General features: G+C 33.7%; 2 protein-coding genes across 13 annotated transcripts in view; one reads left to right on the forward strand and one right to left on the reverse strand.

Annotated features, from left to right (window-relative positions):
• The window catches only part of sv (paired box protein shaven), a 248,464-nt gene that overhangs the window by 216,388 nt on the left and 11,810 nt on the right, over window positions 1-20,266 (forward strand). The gene's annotated exons all lie outside the window — the stretch shown is intronic.
• On the reverse strand, window positions 370-6,140 carry LOC143198263 (uncharacterized). Its single transcript, XM_076407394.1, has 5 exons — window positions 6,130-6,140; window positions 4,977-5,122; window positions 4,798-4,916; window positions 4,018-4,513; window positions 370-3,915 (listed from the first exon to the last, which is right to left on the reverse strand). The coding sequence occupies exons 1-5, from the start codon at window positions 6,138-6,140 to the stop codon at window positions 584-586; spliced, it is 4,104 nt and encodes a 1,367-aa protein (XP_076263509.1). The 3' UTR covers window positions 370-583.

Below are 20,266 nucleotides of genomic sequence, written 5' to 3' on the forward strand. Positions count from 1 at the left end.
GCTTTTTATAATTTTTGATAGTTTGTGTGTAGTTTGTGTACATCAAAGGCCCTGTGGTCATTTTTTTTCTGTCTCTGCCTTGTTGTTTCCTCTCCTTAACGCTACAACATCAAATTATTTCGTCCTGTCTCTGTGTTTGTATTTTATGCTTTCGGTGTTTATATTTACTATTTACTTAATTTTATTCCGAGCTCTAGTCTTTTTATTATTGTAGAATAGATCATCTCTTGTAACGAACAAAGTCATCTGTGTATACTTACCATACACATAATCATGTGATATTTTTATTTATCTTTTCAATTAATTATTCTAGACTTTATCGAAAAGTATATCTTGTTTTTCTTATTCTGCATTATATTTTATATAACAACTAGCTGACCCGACAGACTTCGTCCTGTCAAAAAGATTTGTAATGTGGCAGTTTTTGTGCCTACGTATTTTAAAAAATTCTCCTGAACAGAACCATCACCCTGGTGATAGGGCGTTGTGAATAAAAAATAATTAAATAAAACATATATAAGGATTGAAAAGTAAGTAATCGCTTTATTGTTAATCATGTGAATCATAATTATTATTATTATTATCATTGTAGTGCTTTGTGGTATACGATGTTCTTTGTTTGATTACCTGGCGCATAGATAAACAAATCTGATGGTTTTCCAACACGGGAACAGGCAACATACAATTGACCATGTGAGAAACATGGGTTTTCTAGATTAATACCACAAACACTTAATGTTTGCCCCTGGGACTTGTTTATAGTCATAGCAAAAGCAAGCCGCACTGGAAACTGTAGTCGTTTAAACTCAAATGGCACATCAGTCGGAATCATTGGGATGCGCGGTATGAGAACATCTTCTCCTTTATACTTTCCTTTGAGTATAGTTGCTTCTATCACATTGTTTAGTAATTTTTTTATCGCTAACCGTGTACCGTTGCAAAGACGCGGTTGGTTGATATTTCGCAACATTATAACCACCGATCCAACCTTTAATTGAAGATTGTGAGGTGGCAATCCTGGCAAATCCAGCGAGTTTAAAAATTCCGGTGGATAGTTGACTACATCATCTTGATTAGTAGCCGAATCAACTGATTTATATATCCTCAATTCGCCTGTAATTTGTTCTTGAATTTTGAAATTTAATTCATTTACATCTATGTTTTTTGCAGCCAGTATAGCTCGTTCGCTCAACCAATCATGGTTTCTGTAATTTTGAGAAACATCTGGAAACACCTTCTGAATAAGTTCATCTTTTGATCGAGTTAACTGACAAAAACTTTGAGGAAAGTTAATGCAGCCAGTCAACATGTCTATAGGAAATTTGCCATTACCAATGTCAATGAGTTGTTTAGAGAATATGTTTCCAGATTGGTCATTTTGCAACTCGACACGCATATTCTTGCTTAAATGAAGTACTTTGACATGTTTCCACAAATTGGAGGACTTTAGACATGCATTGAGTTCATCAGCTGGCGTTGATCGTGGAATCACTGGCAATGTTTGACGAAAATCTCCTGCTAATAAAAGCATTGCACCACCAAATCGGTTATTATTGCTACGTAGATCTTTTAAGGTTCTGTCTAAAGCCTCCAAAGATTTTTTATGTGCCATCGTGCATTCATCCCAAACAATCAATTTACATTGCTGCAAAACCTTTGCCATTGCAGAGTTCTTCGAAACGTTGCAGGTTGGAGTTTCATTGCTTTGCATATTTAATGGCAATTTTAGTGCTGAATGGGCTGTTCGACCACCTTCAAGCAAAGTTGCTGCGATTCCCGACGAAGCGAGTGCAAGTGCAATTTTATTTTGTGAGCGAATTGTTGCTAATATTAATGAAATCAAAAAAGTTTTTCCTGTACCACCAGGTGCATCTAAGAAGTAAATCCCTCCAGTTTCATCATTTGTTACTTTCATAAGAGTTTCAAATACATACTTCTGTTGTTCATTTAACAGTGGAAGATTTGTTTGAATTAATTCTTTCAAAGCGTTGAGATCATACAGTCTTTCTCGATGCAACTCTTGGTTAAAAGCGTCATGCATTGGACGATTGGGCGCGGTCAGGCCTAATTGAATTAATAGTTTGTTTGACATTATCAAGCACATGTCCTCAATTGAAATCAATGCTTCATTGTAAATTTCTTCACTGATTTGTATATTTGGATTTCCCATTCTATTCCGTATTTGATACAAAATATCATCACACATATAATCTTTGTACTTCATCCACAAATCAATTGGGTTTGATGGGAAGCATGTAGATATGATTATAGAAAACAATGTTCGTATTTGATGAGCGTGTGATGATATTACAGCATCATTGAGAGTTTGATCCCAATGAGCGTCATTTTCAAGCAATTGCAAACGTTGACAGGCTTCTCTGTAGGATCCACACAATTCACCATCAACAGTTCGTAACTGTTGGAATGATGTTGGGCCACGTACATTGACTAATAGCAGTCGTAAATAAAAACATTCATCATTGCTTGGATGTACTGAATAAATCCGGCCAATCGCATCGGTGGAATATACATCTGTATATCCTGGAACTGGTTTTCCTTGTTTCCGTCGTATAAATCTCCTTGAGGATTGATTCCAGGTATAATATTTTGGCATTTCAGAATATAGCAATGTTTGTGCGAAATCATCGTTTTGGCATGTCTCAAAAAAACTGGTTAATGTAGTAGATGGTGGCTGAGCAGCTCTTTGTACTGCGTTCTGTGCTGTAAAATAAACTCTTTGTCCATTTTCTAAATGTACAGCTAAGTGAACAACAGAAGGGTGTCTCTCATGAATAGGAAAAGAAAATATTCGCCAAACTGCTTCATTACTGCTAACATAGCGGCCCATTTGGTATTGGGTAACTTCATCATTAGAATTCTCTGCACCAATTCCAATCACAGCCATATCACTCCCTTTGGTTACATATTTGCAAATGTATTTAATCGATTTCACTGAATGGCAAGATTCAACGTTGATGTGTGCTTTGAATGTCTTTGATAAAATGGGTGAATATGGAACAATCCAACGATTATCTATTTCAATATCTTGTTGATTTAATTTGACAATTGTTGATTTTCCATTGTCTGCTGTCGATCTGCGACGATACAATGGATAACCGTCATTACCAGTAATTGTTTCCGATATTAATGTCCGTGGATATCGTTTTGAACATTTACCATCCATCATACACGGTGAATTTTGATTAAGAGTTCCACAGGGACCATGTATCATGTTTTTGATAACTACCTCATGCAATCCAGGATCTACTTGTACATTAGGGATTTCAGCTGATATCACTGCATCAACTTCATTTGGCCTTATCTTTTCAACCAACCAAATCAAAATGTGTGCATGTGGCAATCCTCGTTTCTGCCACTCCACAGAATACATCCAGCAGCGTGTCTCACCAAACACATTATGTTTTACGATGAAATTCATTAAAGATTTCAACTTTTGTCTAAAGACTCTGGCTGTAATATCATGACGATCAATGGGTGATTGCCCAGGGAATAACTCCTGCTTAATTTCTATCCATTGCGGATTGCATGTAAATGTGATGAACAAATCTGCTGTACCATAATGACGAACATACGACATGGCATCTTGAGCATATTCGTGCATATGCCGAGGGCTTCCGATGTATGTTGCTGGAAGAATAGTCATCCGACCGACATTCTGTGCATTTCCATCAGTATTAATCGCATCTCGAAGGTGAATATACTCTTCAGATCGGAGTTTGGTTTGATTCAACCTGATGAATGTTAATCTCTCCGTTTCAATTTTAACATACATGTCATCAACATATTTGTGATATAATCGCCGACATTTCAATATGCGATTATCTGCATTTTCCCGAATCATTAGGCGGTATGAATAATAGTTCATTGAACTGACTTTTTTGTTGGTTTCAGAACCTGTAAACAGATTTTGTTTTAATAACATTCAAATATAAAATTAAAATACATAATATAGTGACTGAGATATTATCGCCATAGCTAAACTAATATTTTAGTTACCTGTAATGGGATTTATCATTTTTATTGAGAAATCGTAGCCATCTTCACCTTGCCAAAATATAATGGGATATTGCAGTGCATCATATGAGCGGTGTGTTTCCTTTATACGTTGTAATTGATCATTCCGACGATGTAAAACAATATCACGGGATTCCAAGTTTTCTCCAACTACAACGATAGCAACTTCATCAATAGTTGGTGCATTAAAACGTCTTGTATGTTGACCTGCAGGTGTTTTATCAGCTCTGATTACAATTTTGTGATTATCGGATGGCATCAGATCCAGGGCAGTTTTAAACAATATAATCAATTGATTGCGTTGATGAAATAAATTTTGTAATTGTTCTACAATAGACCTTTTTACTAAATTGTTATGTGCACAACGCAGATCAATTTCTTGTGGTGAATTGCCCATAAAATAAATTTGCAGGAATTTGTTGTCGCTATCTGACACTGGTAACAGTGAACCTGCTCTGTGATATATTTGCCCTTGTATCTGTAAATAAAAAAAATATTATGGTGTGGTATAAATTAATGGATTGTCAGTGATCAAACTTAAATAATATTTGATCTTAAAAAGTATATATTTAGTTTTAACTAATATCTATCAATTATAAAATATAATAAAAGTGTCACTGAAACTGAATCACCATATAATATGATGACTAAGTGATATATTTCGTAATGATTAAGAAATTGAAGATTAGTAACACATCTTAACTTTGGTGACAGAAAATTTTGTTCGCTAAAATAATTATGATTAACTGCTATAATACATACCTTGAAAGTTGGCATAAAATTTTCCCGAACTGCATTTGTTGCCCCAAATGAAGTCATTTGAAAGCAATTGTTATATTGTTGGATATGTGTCAAAAAGTGTATAGAATCTGTTCCTATTCCTGAAACCAATGAGTACAATGGTTCTGGTGGTGGATCCAATGGTATCAATTTCACTTTACCATTTGCGCAACACAATCCATTGGCTTCGTTTTTGTATTTTAATGCCTTACAGTGTGAGCAAACCAAGTTCATAGAACCAATAACAACACATTGGTAGTTACTGTAGTCAATTGACACATCGTAACTGAAAGCAGCTCGATTCAAACTTGCGCGATTATTAGTTGAATGTCGCGCTCGCGGTTCACGCGTTTGTGATATCCGAATTCTTTCACGTTCATTTCCGTCGTCACGTTCTTTTGCAATACGATTATATCGGTAATTAGCTTGGTTTATAGCATTTCTGGTTCTTCTACCTAAATTGCTTCGTCTTATAGGAGGCATATCAAATATAAATTATTTTTTCACTAATCACGAACTAAACAAACACTAACTAACTAAACACTCTGCACAAAACACGATATACGAATTTGTTTCGTGTATCACTTGACAATTCATCTGTCATCTGTTAAAAGTCATCTGTAACGGACAACTTTTTTTTTTAAATTTGATATGACTTGAACTCAAATCCTTTTAAGCCGTACGAATTGTTTTATTTATTTAAAATTTGAATTAAATTTTAAACAAATAAAAAATTTTAAATAAATAAAACAATTCGTACGGATTAAAAGGATTTGAGTTCAAGTCATATCAAATTTAAAAAAAAAAAGTTGTCTGTTACAGATGACTTTTGACAGATGACAGATGAATTGTCAACTGATACACGAAACAAATTCAAACAAAAAGGGCTATTTTTAGGGTTTTTCCAACAATAATTCTAATTTTTCTCGCCGTAAAAACCATCCCTGAACTTCAACGAACATTTTAAAAAAAGATTTGGCCAAATTGGTCCAGGCGTTGTTGAGTTATGCGCTTAGGAACATATTTTGCGATTCATTTTTATATATAAGATTTACCATTATAATTTTTAATAATGTTCTCTGTCCCTGTTCTGTGTTTACATTTCTAGCCACTGGCTCTAAAAATCCAAATTATTTCATTTTATTTGTATTAGTATGCCATATTTTCATTACTTCTGTTTACTACTTCTTTACTTCCTACTATTTGTTTTCTGTTATTCTAGAATATATCCTTTTTTATTTACTATAACAAAGTAATCTGTTTTTACTAACAATTACCATTCACCTGTGGTATCTTTATGCGTATATTACTTACTCTGCTGACATCTTGAAATGTATACATTCTTCTTTATTTATTGTATTTTTATGTAATGTCTTATTTTGCATATGGAAATATATTTTTAACAGTTTTCTCAGTTTGACTAATATACTTTCAATAATGCGTTCTTATAATTATGATAAAAGGCATGTTATATCAGGGAATACTATGTTAACTATTTTCTAAGTTCCAAGTTTTTATTATTTATTTTAAAGTACGTCAGCTCAAATCATTACACCAGAGTTACTTTTACGATATCATATTGAGCACTTCAGTTTCCAGTTTGTTCTATAATATAGAGAATATCATTAATAACTTTTGAACAAGTCCAGCAACATAAGGTTTAGCTTTGTTATCCAGCAAATGTCTATATTTTCCATAACATCGGTAGTTCGAATCGGTAATTTTAAAAACTTAAAACTCAAAAGTAATTCATACTTCAGCATATTGAGAGTCACAGTGATTGTAGGCAATAACTTAAAATCTTATAACTTGAAAGTTAATACTGATTGGACGATTATTTGTATTAAAAAGGTAATCTGAAATACGAATTACCTCTTTAATGCAAATAATTCTACAATTTTAACTTTCAAGTTATCAGATTTAAAGTTATTGCATTCAATCACTGTGACTCTCAATATGCTGAAGTACTAATACACTTAAATAAGTTCTTTCCATTCCAAACCATTCAAATATTCCAACGTAACATGTTGGTGAAGAATTGAAATTGAATAATTTTGGAGGCTAAATTTTTGTGTTATATAGAATCATTTAATGAACTTCACGGATGATGATTGTATTAATAATGTTGATAATAATTGGATATGGAAAAGAAACGAAATGTTAACCGAGCCATACGATAAAATACGACCGCAATAGGAAACCAATTTAGATATTTAATAAAGCCCCAACTGAACCAATCTGGCCTACAGAAATATCTGGAAATAACGTTAATGAATTGAGCCCGCGTGAATTTTGATAAAATAATGGCGCGGCCGCCGGGTTCGATCTCCGAATGAAATTGTTTCGAAAACAAAATGGGGCGCTTCCAGTGGTGCGCTGCCTTTGTAGCGGACCGATTGAATTATAGATAGGACACGTGTGTGTTCGGCTATCGTTAGGATGCGTTAATTAATTTCGTCATTAAACGCCATTAACCATATCGAACAAATGCGAGTCCACGTGGGAGACGGAGAGTCGACCAGGTCCTAATTTCAATCGGTCCAATCGAAATTCGGTTTTTATTATCGCTCTGATCACTTTGCTGGTTTAATTTGCCTGTTTGGAATGAAATATTGTTTATAATTAAAAACAGTGTTTCGAAATAAACTCAACTATATATAGAAATAAAGTATTTTGGCAAAACTCTACGTTCAAAATCCAATATAAATTACATATCGTAACTTCACGAGCCTTTTTCTGAACAACATCCTTAATTTTGCTTCATAAAGATGGAAATATATTTTTTTTAAAACATCTTTATTAGATACGCTTAGTACAATCTTAATTCTACATTAATTTATTACTACTTTTCATTTATACTTGGTTTAATTCACAAGCAAGAGGAGTGCGAGAAAATATATCAATATGTATTCCTCAATTATAAAATGATAATAACTTATAGCTGTAGTTTTCACTAAAAGTATACATTTTATATAAGTTCGTATGGTTTGGATCGTTTCAATCTCCTGACATCTTGCGCGCTGTCCAGCAGTTGTATTGCTTCCACATTAGTATGATTTAGCAATCTTCTTTCGTGTTTCAAGGCGAAATCTTGGATAACTTCGCGAATCCATTGGATTACCAGGTCATCGTGCGTGTTCTTCGTTGGTTACGTAGCGATAGGCATTGGTAATCAATCGAAAAACCTTCTTTTGACAGTGTTGTACAACTTGTTGCAGTGGAACCCCATATTTAAACCCCATAGGTCCAAATTGGCTTTATAATTGTGTTATAGATCAACCTCTTTGATTTTAGATCAAGTTAAGAATATCTTTCGACTAACGAGTATAGTTGTTTTATTTTGGTTCTAATGTGTTTTGCTTTTTGTTTAACGTTATGTTTCCAAATTAATCTACCGTCAAGATAGATTCCAAGGTATTTAGCTGATTCTGCTTGAGGAATCGGGCATCCATTGAGTGATATAATTAAGTTCTTATTATTTAGCCGCAATGCAAAATTAACGTGAACAGATTAGGAGGTATTAAGTTGAATTTTACAATCATTCTTCTATTTGTAGATTTTGTTGACTGCCACTTGTACTTTTTCTATTGCCCTAGGCAGAGATATGTCGTTTGCAATAATAATTGTGACATCAGTAAAGGTTCCAAGTAGTTTTTCTTTTGTTATTGGAATGTCAGCCGTGTAGAGCAGATATAGATAGTTGTGGAACTCCAGTCAAAATAGTTTTAAATGTCGAGTACGCCATTTCGTGCGATATTCTAAATTTTCTTCCGAAAAGATATGACTCCAACAATTGACAATAATTACGCGGTAACAATTGGCTCGTCTTGCAGATTAATCCGAAATGCCAAACCCGATCAAAAGCTTGTGAGATATCCAGGAATGTTGCAAGGCAATATTTCTTTTCCTCAAACGCTTTTTCAATTGCCGTAGTTACTCTGTGCACTTGATCGATTGTTGAATGGTGATTTCGAAAACCAAACTGGAAATCTGGTATTATTACAATATTTTTAACACGTTTAAATATTAGTTTCTCAAATAGCTTTGATATTGCAGGTAGTAGCGAAATAGGCCTGGAAAGAATGTTGAAAAACCACTGAAGTTAGTCAAAATTGTATATTTTACATGATGGCCAATTGAATAAAATTTTAAGACATCCCTGTCTTCCAAACATTAGCAAAAGATCATCAAATAACCCTTAATTGAATTCCTTATTGAATGTTGTTTGAACTGAACAATCCAATAATCTATATAACGTTAGATATATTCACGCGTTATATAAGTGTTGCTAATAATAACATTAACCTTAAGAAATATTTTAAAACCTAATGATTGTAGTGACTGAAATAAGTGATTTTAAAAAAAAAATATATGGGAGTAAATAATCAGAATTATATACTAAAAAATAACAAAGCTGGGCAAAATAATTTGCTTCAAATAAAATACAAATTACAAAATACTATCTCCCATATATTTAAAATATAAAATATAAATTACAGTATTGTAACAATTTTTATTAAAAATGCAGTATACAAATTACCAAAAGAATAAAATTAATTTAGCTCAGTTTATTAATCAGCAGAATTTCCTTTCATGAAGAGTCAAAGATATACACTCTAGCAGTTTTTAGCAATCCTTTTTCATTCAAGTACGCTAGCATTCAAGTACATTTCCCTTTTATCGTTTAGAGATCTGACTAATTTTAACTCTATTTTTGATGGCTGTGGTTAATCACTGCCCCTTATAGCAAAAACAATAATATTCATGATCTTCTTTGATATTACGGATACTCTTTTGCTTACGAAAGCTATTGACAGTTATTTTCTGGAGAATGCACGGATTAATTGGATCGTTTAATATATTTATGTTCAAATGTATTTTGAAGCCATAAGTATTTTAAATCCAAAATTCATCAGTGTCAAGTATTTGAAATACAAATTACAAAACACATTTTTAAAAAATACTTAAATTGCAAATGCCAAATTTATACTTGTATTTCATTTACGAATTTTAATTATAAGTAATTTGTATACTGCCCTACTCTGAATAATAATTATGTTCAAAATTACATACAATAAAATTACCTTTATAATTTTAAAAAAGTAATGCGATGACTTCACATAAATATTTAAATAATCAGATAAAAATAAGACCAGAAATTTATGAAAAACGCTATTTGTTCTCCGTATAGTTCATAAATGTCCCATTTATGCTTATCCTGCAGTCATATATCAAACAACGCCCAATAATTATCTCTCTAGACCAACGCAAAAATCCCCACTGATTCGCCCCCCTTTCCCCGCCCCATCCTAGGTCATTTGCCGTTCGGCACCAGCCCGGTCCCGAAAGGGTTAAAAAACAAAACGACGAAAAGTTGTTTGCAACAGATTTACCTAAAATGGACAGTGGTCGGCCCTGTTCATTATCTCAACGCTCTCAGCTTGGACCAATTTAGTCGCCCACCCCTTTATCCACGTTTCCTCTGTTCCCCAATACGTTCTCGGCCCTTTTATATGTATGGGCGGCGGCAGAGATCTGTATTGTGACGCCAGCAAATCTTAATTAGACATGTTAATGGTGTCAGATGTGATAACAAACATTTTAAATCATAGATAAATTTAAAAGATGTAGGGTATTATATTGATCTGAGATGGACCATCTATTTTAATAGTTCATATTTTATAAGGACATGACCAAAATATCATCAGTCATACTAAGCTGTGTGCATATTTTAAAATGATTAAAATTATGTTTCGTCCCTATAAATAAGACTTGTGTCTACCAACCGGATTTTAAATCACAACAAGAGACCAAATGGTAATCTTAATCCGGTCATCGTTAGTTTTTTTGAAACCTGAAAATATTTTTTTTGAATATTACTCCCAAGCTAGTAAAATAATTAACTCATATTATTATTAAAAACTTAATAACTATTTTAGCATGAACTTAAAAACATTTAAACTGAAATGTAATATTTAAGGTTTACTTTTCGGTTGTATAATAAAATGGCAGTACCATTTTTAATTGCAACTGTGCATCGTTTGCTAAGGTGTCTGTAGTATATTATGTCAGTCATCTCATCAGTCACATCATAAAGTCATTAAAGATTGCTTTACTGTAAGAAACATTTTAGTGCACTTGTTGATTTCTTTATACTCAAGCTATTAAATATTACAATGTTATGATTGTCTTTTTCAAGAAACTGTAAATTCAGTTATTAAAACATCAAATTACTGACGGACATAGTACCATAACACAATAAATTTAACCAATCAATGTTTTCAAAATAACTAGCAATATAAAACTCAATTAGCATATCTCTACTACAACTACAACTACAATATTTAGCTTTAAAGGACAACAAATTCTAGTGAAAAATAAAGCTCCTAAAGTAAAAAGGCAATATATAAGCAATGAAGTGTTATAAATGCCAAAATTACACATTAAAAATAACTCCTAATATTAAAATACACTCAGTATATCAAAAAAATGTGAAATGTATCGATCAACAGTACAAAATATTTTTGTGGGTGTTCCCCATTTCTTCCGAACCCCTATTTTACATCGGTCAATTGAACAGTTATATAAAAATAATGATATTAACAGTTTTCTCACCAAAAAAATCACGACCCTTTTGATATTATAACAACAAACAGCCAACAGCTGTATCGCATTGACGTTAAGTAGCAATAAAAATTCAAATATACGTTTTTAGATGCGACAATAGGGTACATAAGCGAAAACACGTCGTCTCGTACGGGATAGATCCCCAATTGGCAGCAGCGACTTCACGCACCGTGAGCAGCGAGCGAGCTTCGACCAAGAGATTTATACATTTTTATTTTGACAATGTGATAGACCAGTTTAGGGCACGGTTATTTATTGAGGTGGACCCGTAGCATATCCGGTTACGTAATCGGTCGTCCTTCTTATTTATGTTTGGTTTTAATATGAATTTAAGACGATATCATGATCACACTCATCTATTGTCAACGTTGTGCCACATAAGTTATGTAACGTGTGAGGTTCAAAGAAGAAAACATTTATTATACGTTATAATTATCATATTTTGCGGAAGGAAACTGAAAACTTAGAAAATACTGTTAGTTCAATCACATTTTAATTAGCGATGGGAACTATCAACTGAAAATAGCCGACACAGTCGATAGTCGCAAAAGAGTGCAAACAGTCGATAGTCAAAAAACTAGCGACTGTTTTTTTTTTCAATTCGTGATGTCAGACGAAGTTGTACGAATCCTTTCCTATATAAATTGTGAGAGAGGAAAGGACGGAGATAAATGCTTGGAGCAGTTAATTTTATATGTGCTTATATTTTCCAACGGTAGTATAAGCGAGACGGAGCTGTAAATTTTCCTTCACGTACTAACTTTAAAAAAGAAAAGGAAAAAAATTATTACTGAATACTATTAACATGCAATTAATAATTTCATTTTAAAGAACGTAGAATTACTTTTATATTTGAATATTTTGTGAATCTGTAAAAAGAAATGGATTTTTTCTATGGAATGGAATAATACCCCATAAGTGCTATAATAAATATAGACAATATAATAGAACTTAAATAAAACCTAAAAACTAAAGATGTACAATAACCATGAATACTAAATAAAAATTAAACGTATACCTAATCATAGATAAAAAAACTAATCCACAACAATAAAAAAATATCGCACAATAACTACTAGAGCTATTTAGGATAGAATATAAAATACTATAAAAGTATAAAATTCAAGAATACTCTCTATATAATTTCTTAAAAAATAAAAACTTTCTCAATAAAACTACATCCTTAATTCCATTAAAGGAAACAGAAATGTAGATTTCCATGTAACTAGCACTTATAGTTCACATATAGTTCTTCACTGACATAGTATTATTGTCTCTTAAACAGAATGTAACATTTTTAAAGAAAGTAAAGAAATATATATGATAAAATGTGAGTAAATCGATGAAAATTTCATACTCATATCATTTTCATTTATTTTTTTTATATGTAAGAAGGTAAAAAGAAAAACATTTTGATTGATAAATAGAAATATTATTTTGACTGCCTCTATGTTATCTTGGCAGATATTGGCTGGTTTTCTAAGTTTCTCGATGTTTGTTCAAGCCTGTTAAGTAACGTTTATTATTTCATTAAAATTTCAACGAACAATAATATTCCCGCCGGCTTCGTTAGCGCAGTGGTAAAGGCGACAGGATGGCCTACTAACCGTTGCGATACTCGCGGGTTCGAATCCTGCTGGGGCATGGTCATATATTTATGTTTGTGATTTTCCTTAGGCAAGAGTACCAAATCCGAAAGGAAAATGATCCCAGTCACGCCAGTAACCAGGCCGGGTAAGAACAGATGTCTTCTGGGATGATTTCTAAGTTCAGTCGGTAGGCTTAACGCTGTGAACCGTGGTTTAGCGCTAAAGTGTAGGTCCAGTCCAGATAAACCATCGTTGGTAAAAAGGAGACTTTAAAATATCACTATTTCATTCCTTTTTTCATACTGCCACTTGCCAATTGAAAATTATTTAAAATGAACTTATATATGGTATACAGCATAGAGAATCAAACAATTATCTCCGTCCGTTCCTGCTCCAAAATTAATACAGGAAGCAATTCGTACATCTCCATTTGTTATCACGAATATAAAAACAGTTGAAGTGTGCATATGACTGAAATAGTAATTACTATTTGCACTCGCTAGTTTTTTTACTACCTACTAGTTCGACTGTTTTGGGACTGTCGACTGTTTCGATTCTTTTCAGTTGATAGTTCCCAACGCTAATTGATTTTTAAGATTTTTAAGAGATTAAAAAATATTGTTTTTCAAAAATTTTTGGACCAAAATATTCGCTTAATATTTTCGACTTTTGCGAACGCCTTGATAAATAGTTGAAGACATTTACCGACCGAATATCTGCTAATTATTGCAGGAGGACCACGCCGTTAATTTTAAACTAGGTCTCCGGTAAAAACGGACGTCGCCGCCTCGCCATACCTAGTTGCCAGAAAACAACGGCGCCTTCATCGAAACGACGCCGCGGCAGCGTCGTGACGCTACGCGTCGTCGCATCACTTTTCCACTAATTGGTCCGGCCGCTCCGAGCACGGGAATTATTAAGCCTAATTTGTTTTTGGCGCGCCATACCAGCGCGACCGCATCCGAATTATGGATAAGCCGTCGGGGGGACGGGGATTCCGTCATCCATTACGAGTCGGTTTCCGACGAGAATGGGCCGAACGGTCGCAGAAAGTTCCTTTGGAAATTCGGATTAATGCAAACTAAAAGGGGGGAGGACGGACCTAAGAACTAACGCGGCGGGGTGGACGGGGAGAAGGAGACGGTGGGGTTTCTTCGAATAGTTCCGGTCAAAACAACGATCCCTTTCCACGGACCTTGAGTTTGCCGGACCTCTTGTCAGGATGAAAAATCTCCTTCGATGTGATGCATTAGCTTTTTGTGAGCTACATTGTTTTTTTTAGGTCGTCTGTTATACCAATTTTTCCCCTATAAGGCGGTCACTCTAAAGATATATCACGAAAAGCTAAAATTGTTGAGAGTAGCAAACATCTAGTTAAATATACAAAAATAGTAGTTAATTAAATAGTCCTATCATGGATCTGTATCTGAATAATTTTTGAAAAATCAGTTATTCAACAATATAACTAAATAATAATAATAACTATTATAGAGAAAAATTAATATATAATAACTTACTATGATTTTAAGATATATCTAAGATTATCAGAAAGTGAAGACATAGAGTTTGAAATAAACGATGAAATATTTTTTTTAAATAATGCGTTCTTCACGGCCAAAATATTATTGATACTGATAAATACTGAAAAATACTGATATATAAAAAAATACATGATAAATTGAATTATGTAAACACAATGATAATGGTGAAACAAATAGAAGTAAAATCAATAATAGAAAAAGGTAATATATTAAGAATTATAGCAGAAGCAACAAAAGTGACAGAATATAAATTAGAGGCAGATGAATTAAGTGCCTACACCTATTCTGACTCTTTATTCACTATTATTAAGAAAATCAACCACAGAAAGGAATCTAAAGAAAACGGGGTCCAAAAATAAAATAAGAACTAAACAAAAACTGAAAAACTCCAAAGGATACAAAAAACTCATTTGTTGATTATTTCAAGATAAGAATGAGTAAATAACAAGGGGGGACCATTTTAATTTGCATGTTTGAGTTCATATTTTAGTTTAAAAACCTGTACAGTTCGATTTGAATATTTAATTTTTGAAACTAAACTCCATGACTGAGATATAATACATTAACATCACTATAGAAAGACCTTCGAAAAGAATCTTCACAAAGAGTCAAATATGAAAAAACAATTTTGGAAGCGTACAACCCAAAACAAATTTAACTGAAGTTGATAGAGATTTAGTTTAAATACTATAGAATTGCGTTATCAATAATATGAAGACTGATAAAAGAAAGACCAATATTGAAATGCACCATCCGAACTTTCAACTTCCAAAGTCATATTTTACAGATAGACAATTTATTGTGGAACAGGGTGACGAATACACTGAACTACATTCAATATATTCAGATGTTCCACAGGGCAGTGTCCTTGACCGAATGTTGTATATTCTGTATACAGCTGACGTACCGATCTCAAACACCGCAACATAGCCAATGATACGGTGATTTGATTACCTCGCGAGAGTCCAATATCAACTACAAGGAACGACCAACTTCATCTCAACAAAATTCATTTATGGTTGAAATTATCGTAGCGTGTCAAGGCGAATGAGACAAAATCTGCTCACCTGACGTTCAACCTGCATAGAAGAACTGGTTCTCTAGTAAATCTTCATAATCATAAACTCCCGCAAGCAGACGACGTTAAATATCTGGGAATGCATGATCTAGGCTTAAATTGAAATAAACATGTACTAAAAAAGCGTAAACAACTTAGGTTTATACTGAACCAGATATATTTTCTCATCGAGATCATATTTTGAGATCTGAGAACAGGAACTAGTCGCTCGGGGCCAGATCTGGAGAATACGGTGGATGAGGAAGCAATTAGAAACCCAATTCATGGATATTTGCCACTGTTTTCACAGACTTGTGACACGGTGCATTGTCTTGGTGAAGCAGCACTTTCTTTTTCTTCAAATGCGGCCGTTTTTCGGCGATTTCGTCCTTCAAACGGCCCAATAACGTTATGTAATAGTCGCTGTTGATGATCCTTCCTTTTTCAAGGTAGTCAATGAAAATTATTCCATGGGCATCCCAAAATACAGACACCTTGCCAGCCGACTGTTGCGTTTTCCCACCCTTTGGAGCAGATTCATCGTATGCAGTCAACTCGAATGCCTATAGATTGGACTTCGGAGTGAAATGATGGAGCCATGTTTCATCCATTGTCACATATCGACGCAAAAACTCGGTTATATTATGCTTGATCATCTTCAAACTGCTCCGAATCATCAACTCGTCGTTGTTTTTAATGCTCAAAAATGAGCTCGCGTGGCACGCACTTTGCACAGAGGTTTCTCATACCCAAAAATTCGTGAATGATATGATGTATACGTTCAGTTAATGTCTTTAGAGTGGCTCCTATTTCATTCAATTTCTATTTACGGTCATTCAAAATCATTTTGTGGATTTTTTAAATATTTTTGTCGGTAACAACCTCTTTTGGGCGCCCACTACGTTCACCGTCTTCGGTGCTCATTTCACCACGTCAAAACTTAGCATACCAATCCTTAATGGTTGATTTTCCTGGAGTAGTGTCTAGAAACTCGTCACCAAGCCAAATTTTTACTTCAACTGTAAATTTTTCCCTTCAAAAAACAATATTTTATCAACACGCGAAGTTCCTGGAAAACAAAAGTTACGTCACTCAAAATGTGATCATTCACAAACTAACGATACGATAGCTGTCAAATTTATACACGCACCTTTTGAGGGTTAGGGCTAACTAAAAAACATATGGATCTAATTCTAGTACCGCCATCTATGTGTCAGGCCGGGGACTTTTCAATTGACTTGTTACAATAGTAATTAAATTAAGTGTAATACTGTTTTATACGATTGTACAGGTGATCATTTATTGGAGCGGTCTTCTACATGCCCTTGTATAAAATAAATATCATCAAATACTTATTGGCCAGTGAGCAGATTATGGAATGCTAAGAGAGTAATAATTTTTAAAAAATAATGAAATAAATATTAATGCATTCAAATGATTATCTGCGATATTGGAACGTACCCTGGCATCACAGTAAAGCGTCGGCTAATACCAAATCATCCCGAAAAGTCATCGACTTTTTCACGCGCACCACTACGCTATACCCCACGTGTTCGGGGTGGAATATCCCCCCTCTGTCCCTAATAAAGGGCGTCTGCGGTTGCCAGGCAACGTCACTCACGTCTTGGAGGCACTGCCGCGCTTCCATTGGTCGATCCCGGCCGCCAACTTGATTTACCCGGATGTCGGCAGATGAGAAGGTAATCATAAAATGAGTGGCTGTAGTAAAGTGGTTTTTGTTTTTACGAGTTCGACGAGCACGCGGCGGGGGTGGAACGGGAGAGAGGGGCGAGGGGGGACGGCGCGAGGAGTCGCCCCGTCGATGGGGGAGAACAGAATAAGGCGGCGGGAATAAAAAATTACCGATCGGGCAGGGAGGAGGTCAGGGGAGGCTGGGTGTGCGGATTGTGATACATGCGATTGTGTTTTTGGTTGATTGAATCGGCCGAGATCGGGGAATATCGACTGCGTTTTTCTTTTGTTGTTAACGCGTGATTAATTGTCCGTAATTGGTTGCTTGATAATGTATTCCAGGCTATACCGGTGCTCAATAAATGGATTCATCTGTTGCTACGTAAAAAAGCAATAACGATATCAAGATGGTGTGAACATCAAATAAGTAAAATTATATTTATATAAAATCTTGTAATTTAAAAATTAAACTGTATCTTTATATATTTTTTATATAAATAAAGAATAAGAAAATCAGTATAATCAATTTTCAAATATTTTTTACTATATTGCATTACTCTATATTATACCTTACTTTTTTCATTTTTCATTAAATTTATTAAATTAAATTTTAAAATATTTGGTTACCAAAAAAACACAATATTATGAATAGTGATTTTTTTTGTTTCAATTTATTTGTTACATTATTATTAGTCATTTCCAACTAACATATAATTTAAACAATAAATAAAACAACTTATATCTAGATATAATTCTAGGAACTTTATCTTAGTCTCTAATGATGTTCATATATTAACACTGTAATTTTTTCTATTAAATGCACCTCACTACACTAAACAAAATCGACTGATTTGATTCTTTTGAGATTCTGCCATGTTCTGGTGCTTTCCAACAATTCTCCTTACATTTCTCTTGATTTCGTGAATGGTGGTCGGTATCTAAAGTTCTCGGTGCAAGTAATCAGTCCTGTGGTATCCAGGAGTATCAACTATACTTCTCAGGACTTTGCTCTGGAAAGTTATTATTACTTTTCGCGGAACATCCCCATAATTGAATTTCGCATGTCTATATAGAATTCAATATTTGTTTGTATAATAGCAATTTATCATGTATTGATAAATCTGATTTTGCCCCAATTAAGTATATTCTTCTATATTTGAACTCAAGTTATTTTCCTTTATATGTTTTATATCAATATTCAATCCGAGGATATTCAATCAATGAATATATAAGATGTTTTAGTATAATATACAAAATTATACTTAAAAAACAAGAAGAGGTAAATTTTAAATTATACTTGAACCAAGTGCAGAAAAGAAATAATTAAGAAATTAACAGCCTAACTCGCCTCCACTCATGTTTGCTTCTGTTGTTCCTTATTATTTATCTTACGCATCTATTTACAATTTACTTTACTTATAAATTTCTCTAGTATTATATCCAACAAATAATTTAATCTGTTGGAAGAATAAGATAATATATTTTAAGAACACTTTAAGTTAAATTTTAAGAAAGTAGGGAAAATATAATAACAAAAATACAGAAAAAAACATGCAAAAACTAAAAATTATAATCAACACATAATCTTCGTTTTTTTTTGGGCCATTATTTATTACATATTTTCTCTCATTTTTGTTCTTTCCTTTCAATTTAATTTGCTTCTACCTCTCGCTAAGTTGGTGTTCATATTTTTCGCCGTTTAAGTATCATATGCTGCTGCACTTGTTGGTTTTTTAAATGTTTCTAAAGACAGCTTAGTGGCACAGTGGTAACGGCGACAGGACGGTCCTCCTACTGTTGCGATAGTTGCGGGTTAGTGTCCCTACCAACGAAGGAAATGGTAACCGCGGATAGAATCGCGAGAGAAGGCACTGTAAAGGAAGAAATAGAACTGAAAAACCACAGATGGGTCAACACCAGAACCATCAATAGGATCAAAGAAGGAGAGGTAAAATGAAGGTGGCAAATGCATTGGGAACAATCCATTAAAGGAAGAACTCTTTATAAATACTGCCAACAAGTAGGGACAGGAAACACAGGACTGAGTAGGAAAATGTAATAACAAAAATAAATATAAGAACAATCCAAAAACTAAAAAATATAATCAACACACAATCTTCGTTTTTTTTGGACTATTTTTTATTATATATTTTCTCTCATTTTGATTCTTTCCTTTCAATTTAATTGGCTTCTAACTCTCGCTAAGTTGATGTTCATATTTTTTGTCGTTTAATTATCATATGTTGCTGTACTTGCTGTTGTTTTTTTAAGTGATTTTAAAGTGACGCACTGGTAAAGGCGACAGGACGGCCTTCCTACTGTAGCGATAGTCGAGGGTTCGAGTCCTGCTGGATCATGGCCGTAAAATTCTATGTTTGTGATTGTATAATATTTGTCATTGTCTTAGGCGAGAGTGTAAAATCCGGCAAGGAAAATGATCCCAGTCACGTCAGTAACCAGGCTGGGTAAGACCGGATATATTCTGGGATGATTTCTAATGTTGGTCACTCGCCAGTCGGTAGGCTTAATACAGAGCACCGTGGCTCGAAGCCCACGTTAAGCTGTAGGTCCAGTCACTAAAAAATCCAAGAGCTTGACGTGACTAAAAACAATATAACATTCAGCCTTTAATGTTTATAAAAATCCTTACATGAACACATCACGATATTAATAATATATGTAATTTTTGATAATTTGTAGACTGGTATCTTCATGTAAAAACAATTTTAGTTTCATATGGAATTCTGTTCCATGATGGGCACAATATCAAAGAAAAAAATTGTCTCCCACTTTGCAACTGGAGACTTTAGATGCTCCTATATGCTATGACTTCTTAAATTTAGTGATGTGAAATATTCATACACTAAATCATTAATAAGTAATTGAAAATGACGCAAATATTTTGAAATATAACCTAAGACTTATACAGGGTGTATTAGGAAATT

Source organism: Rhynchophorus ferrugineus, unplaced genomic scaffold (genome assembly GCF_030347505.1).
Source record: "Rhynchophorus ferrugineus isolate W39M unplaced genomic scaffold, kcgeb_rfMv2 rfM6, whole genome shotgun sequence".
Lineage (NCBI taxonomy): Eukaryota > Metazoa > Arthropoda > Insecta > Coleoptera > Curculionidae > Rhynchophorus > Rhynchophorus ferrugineus.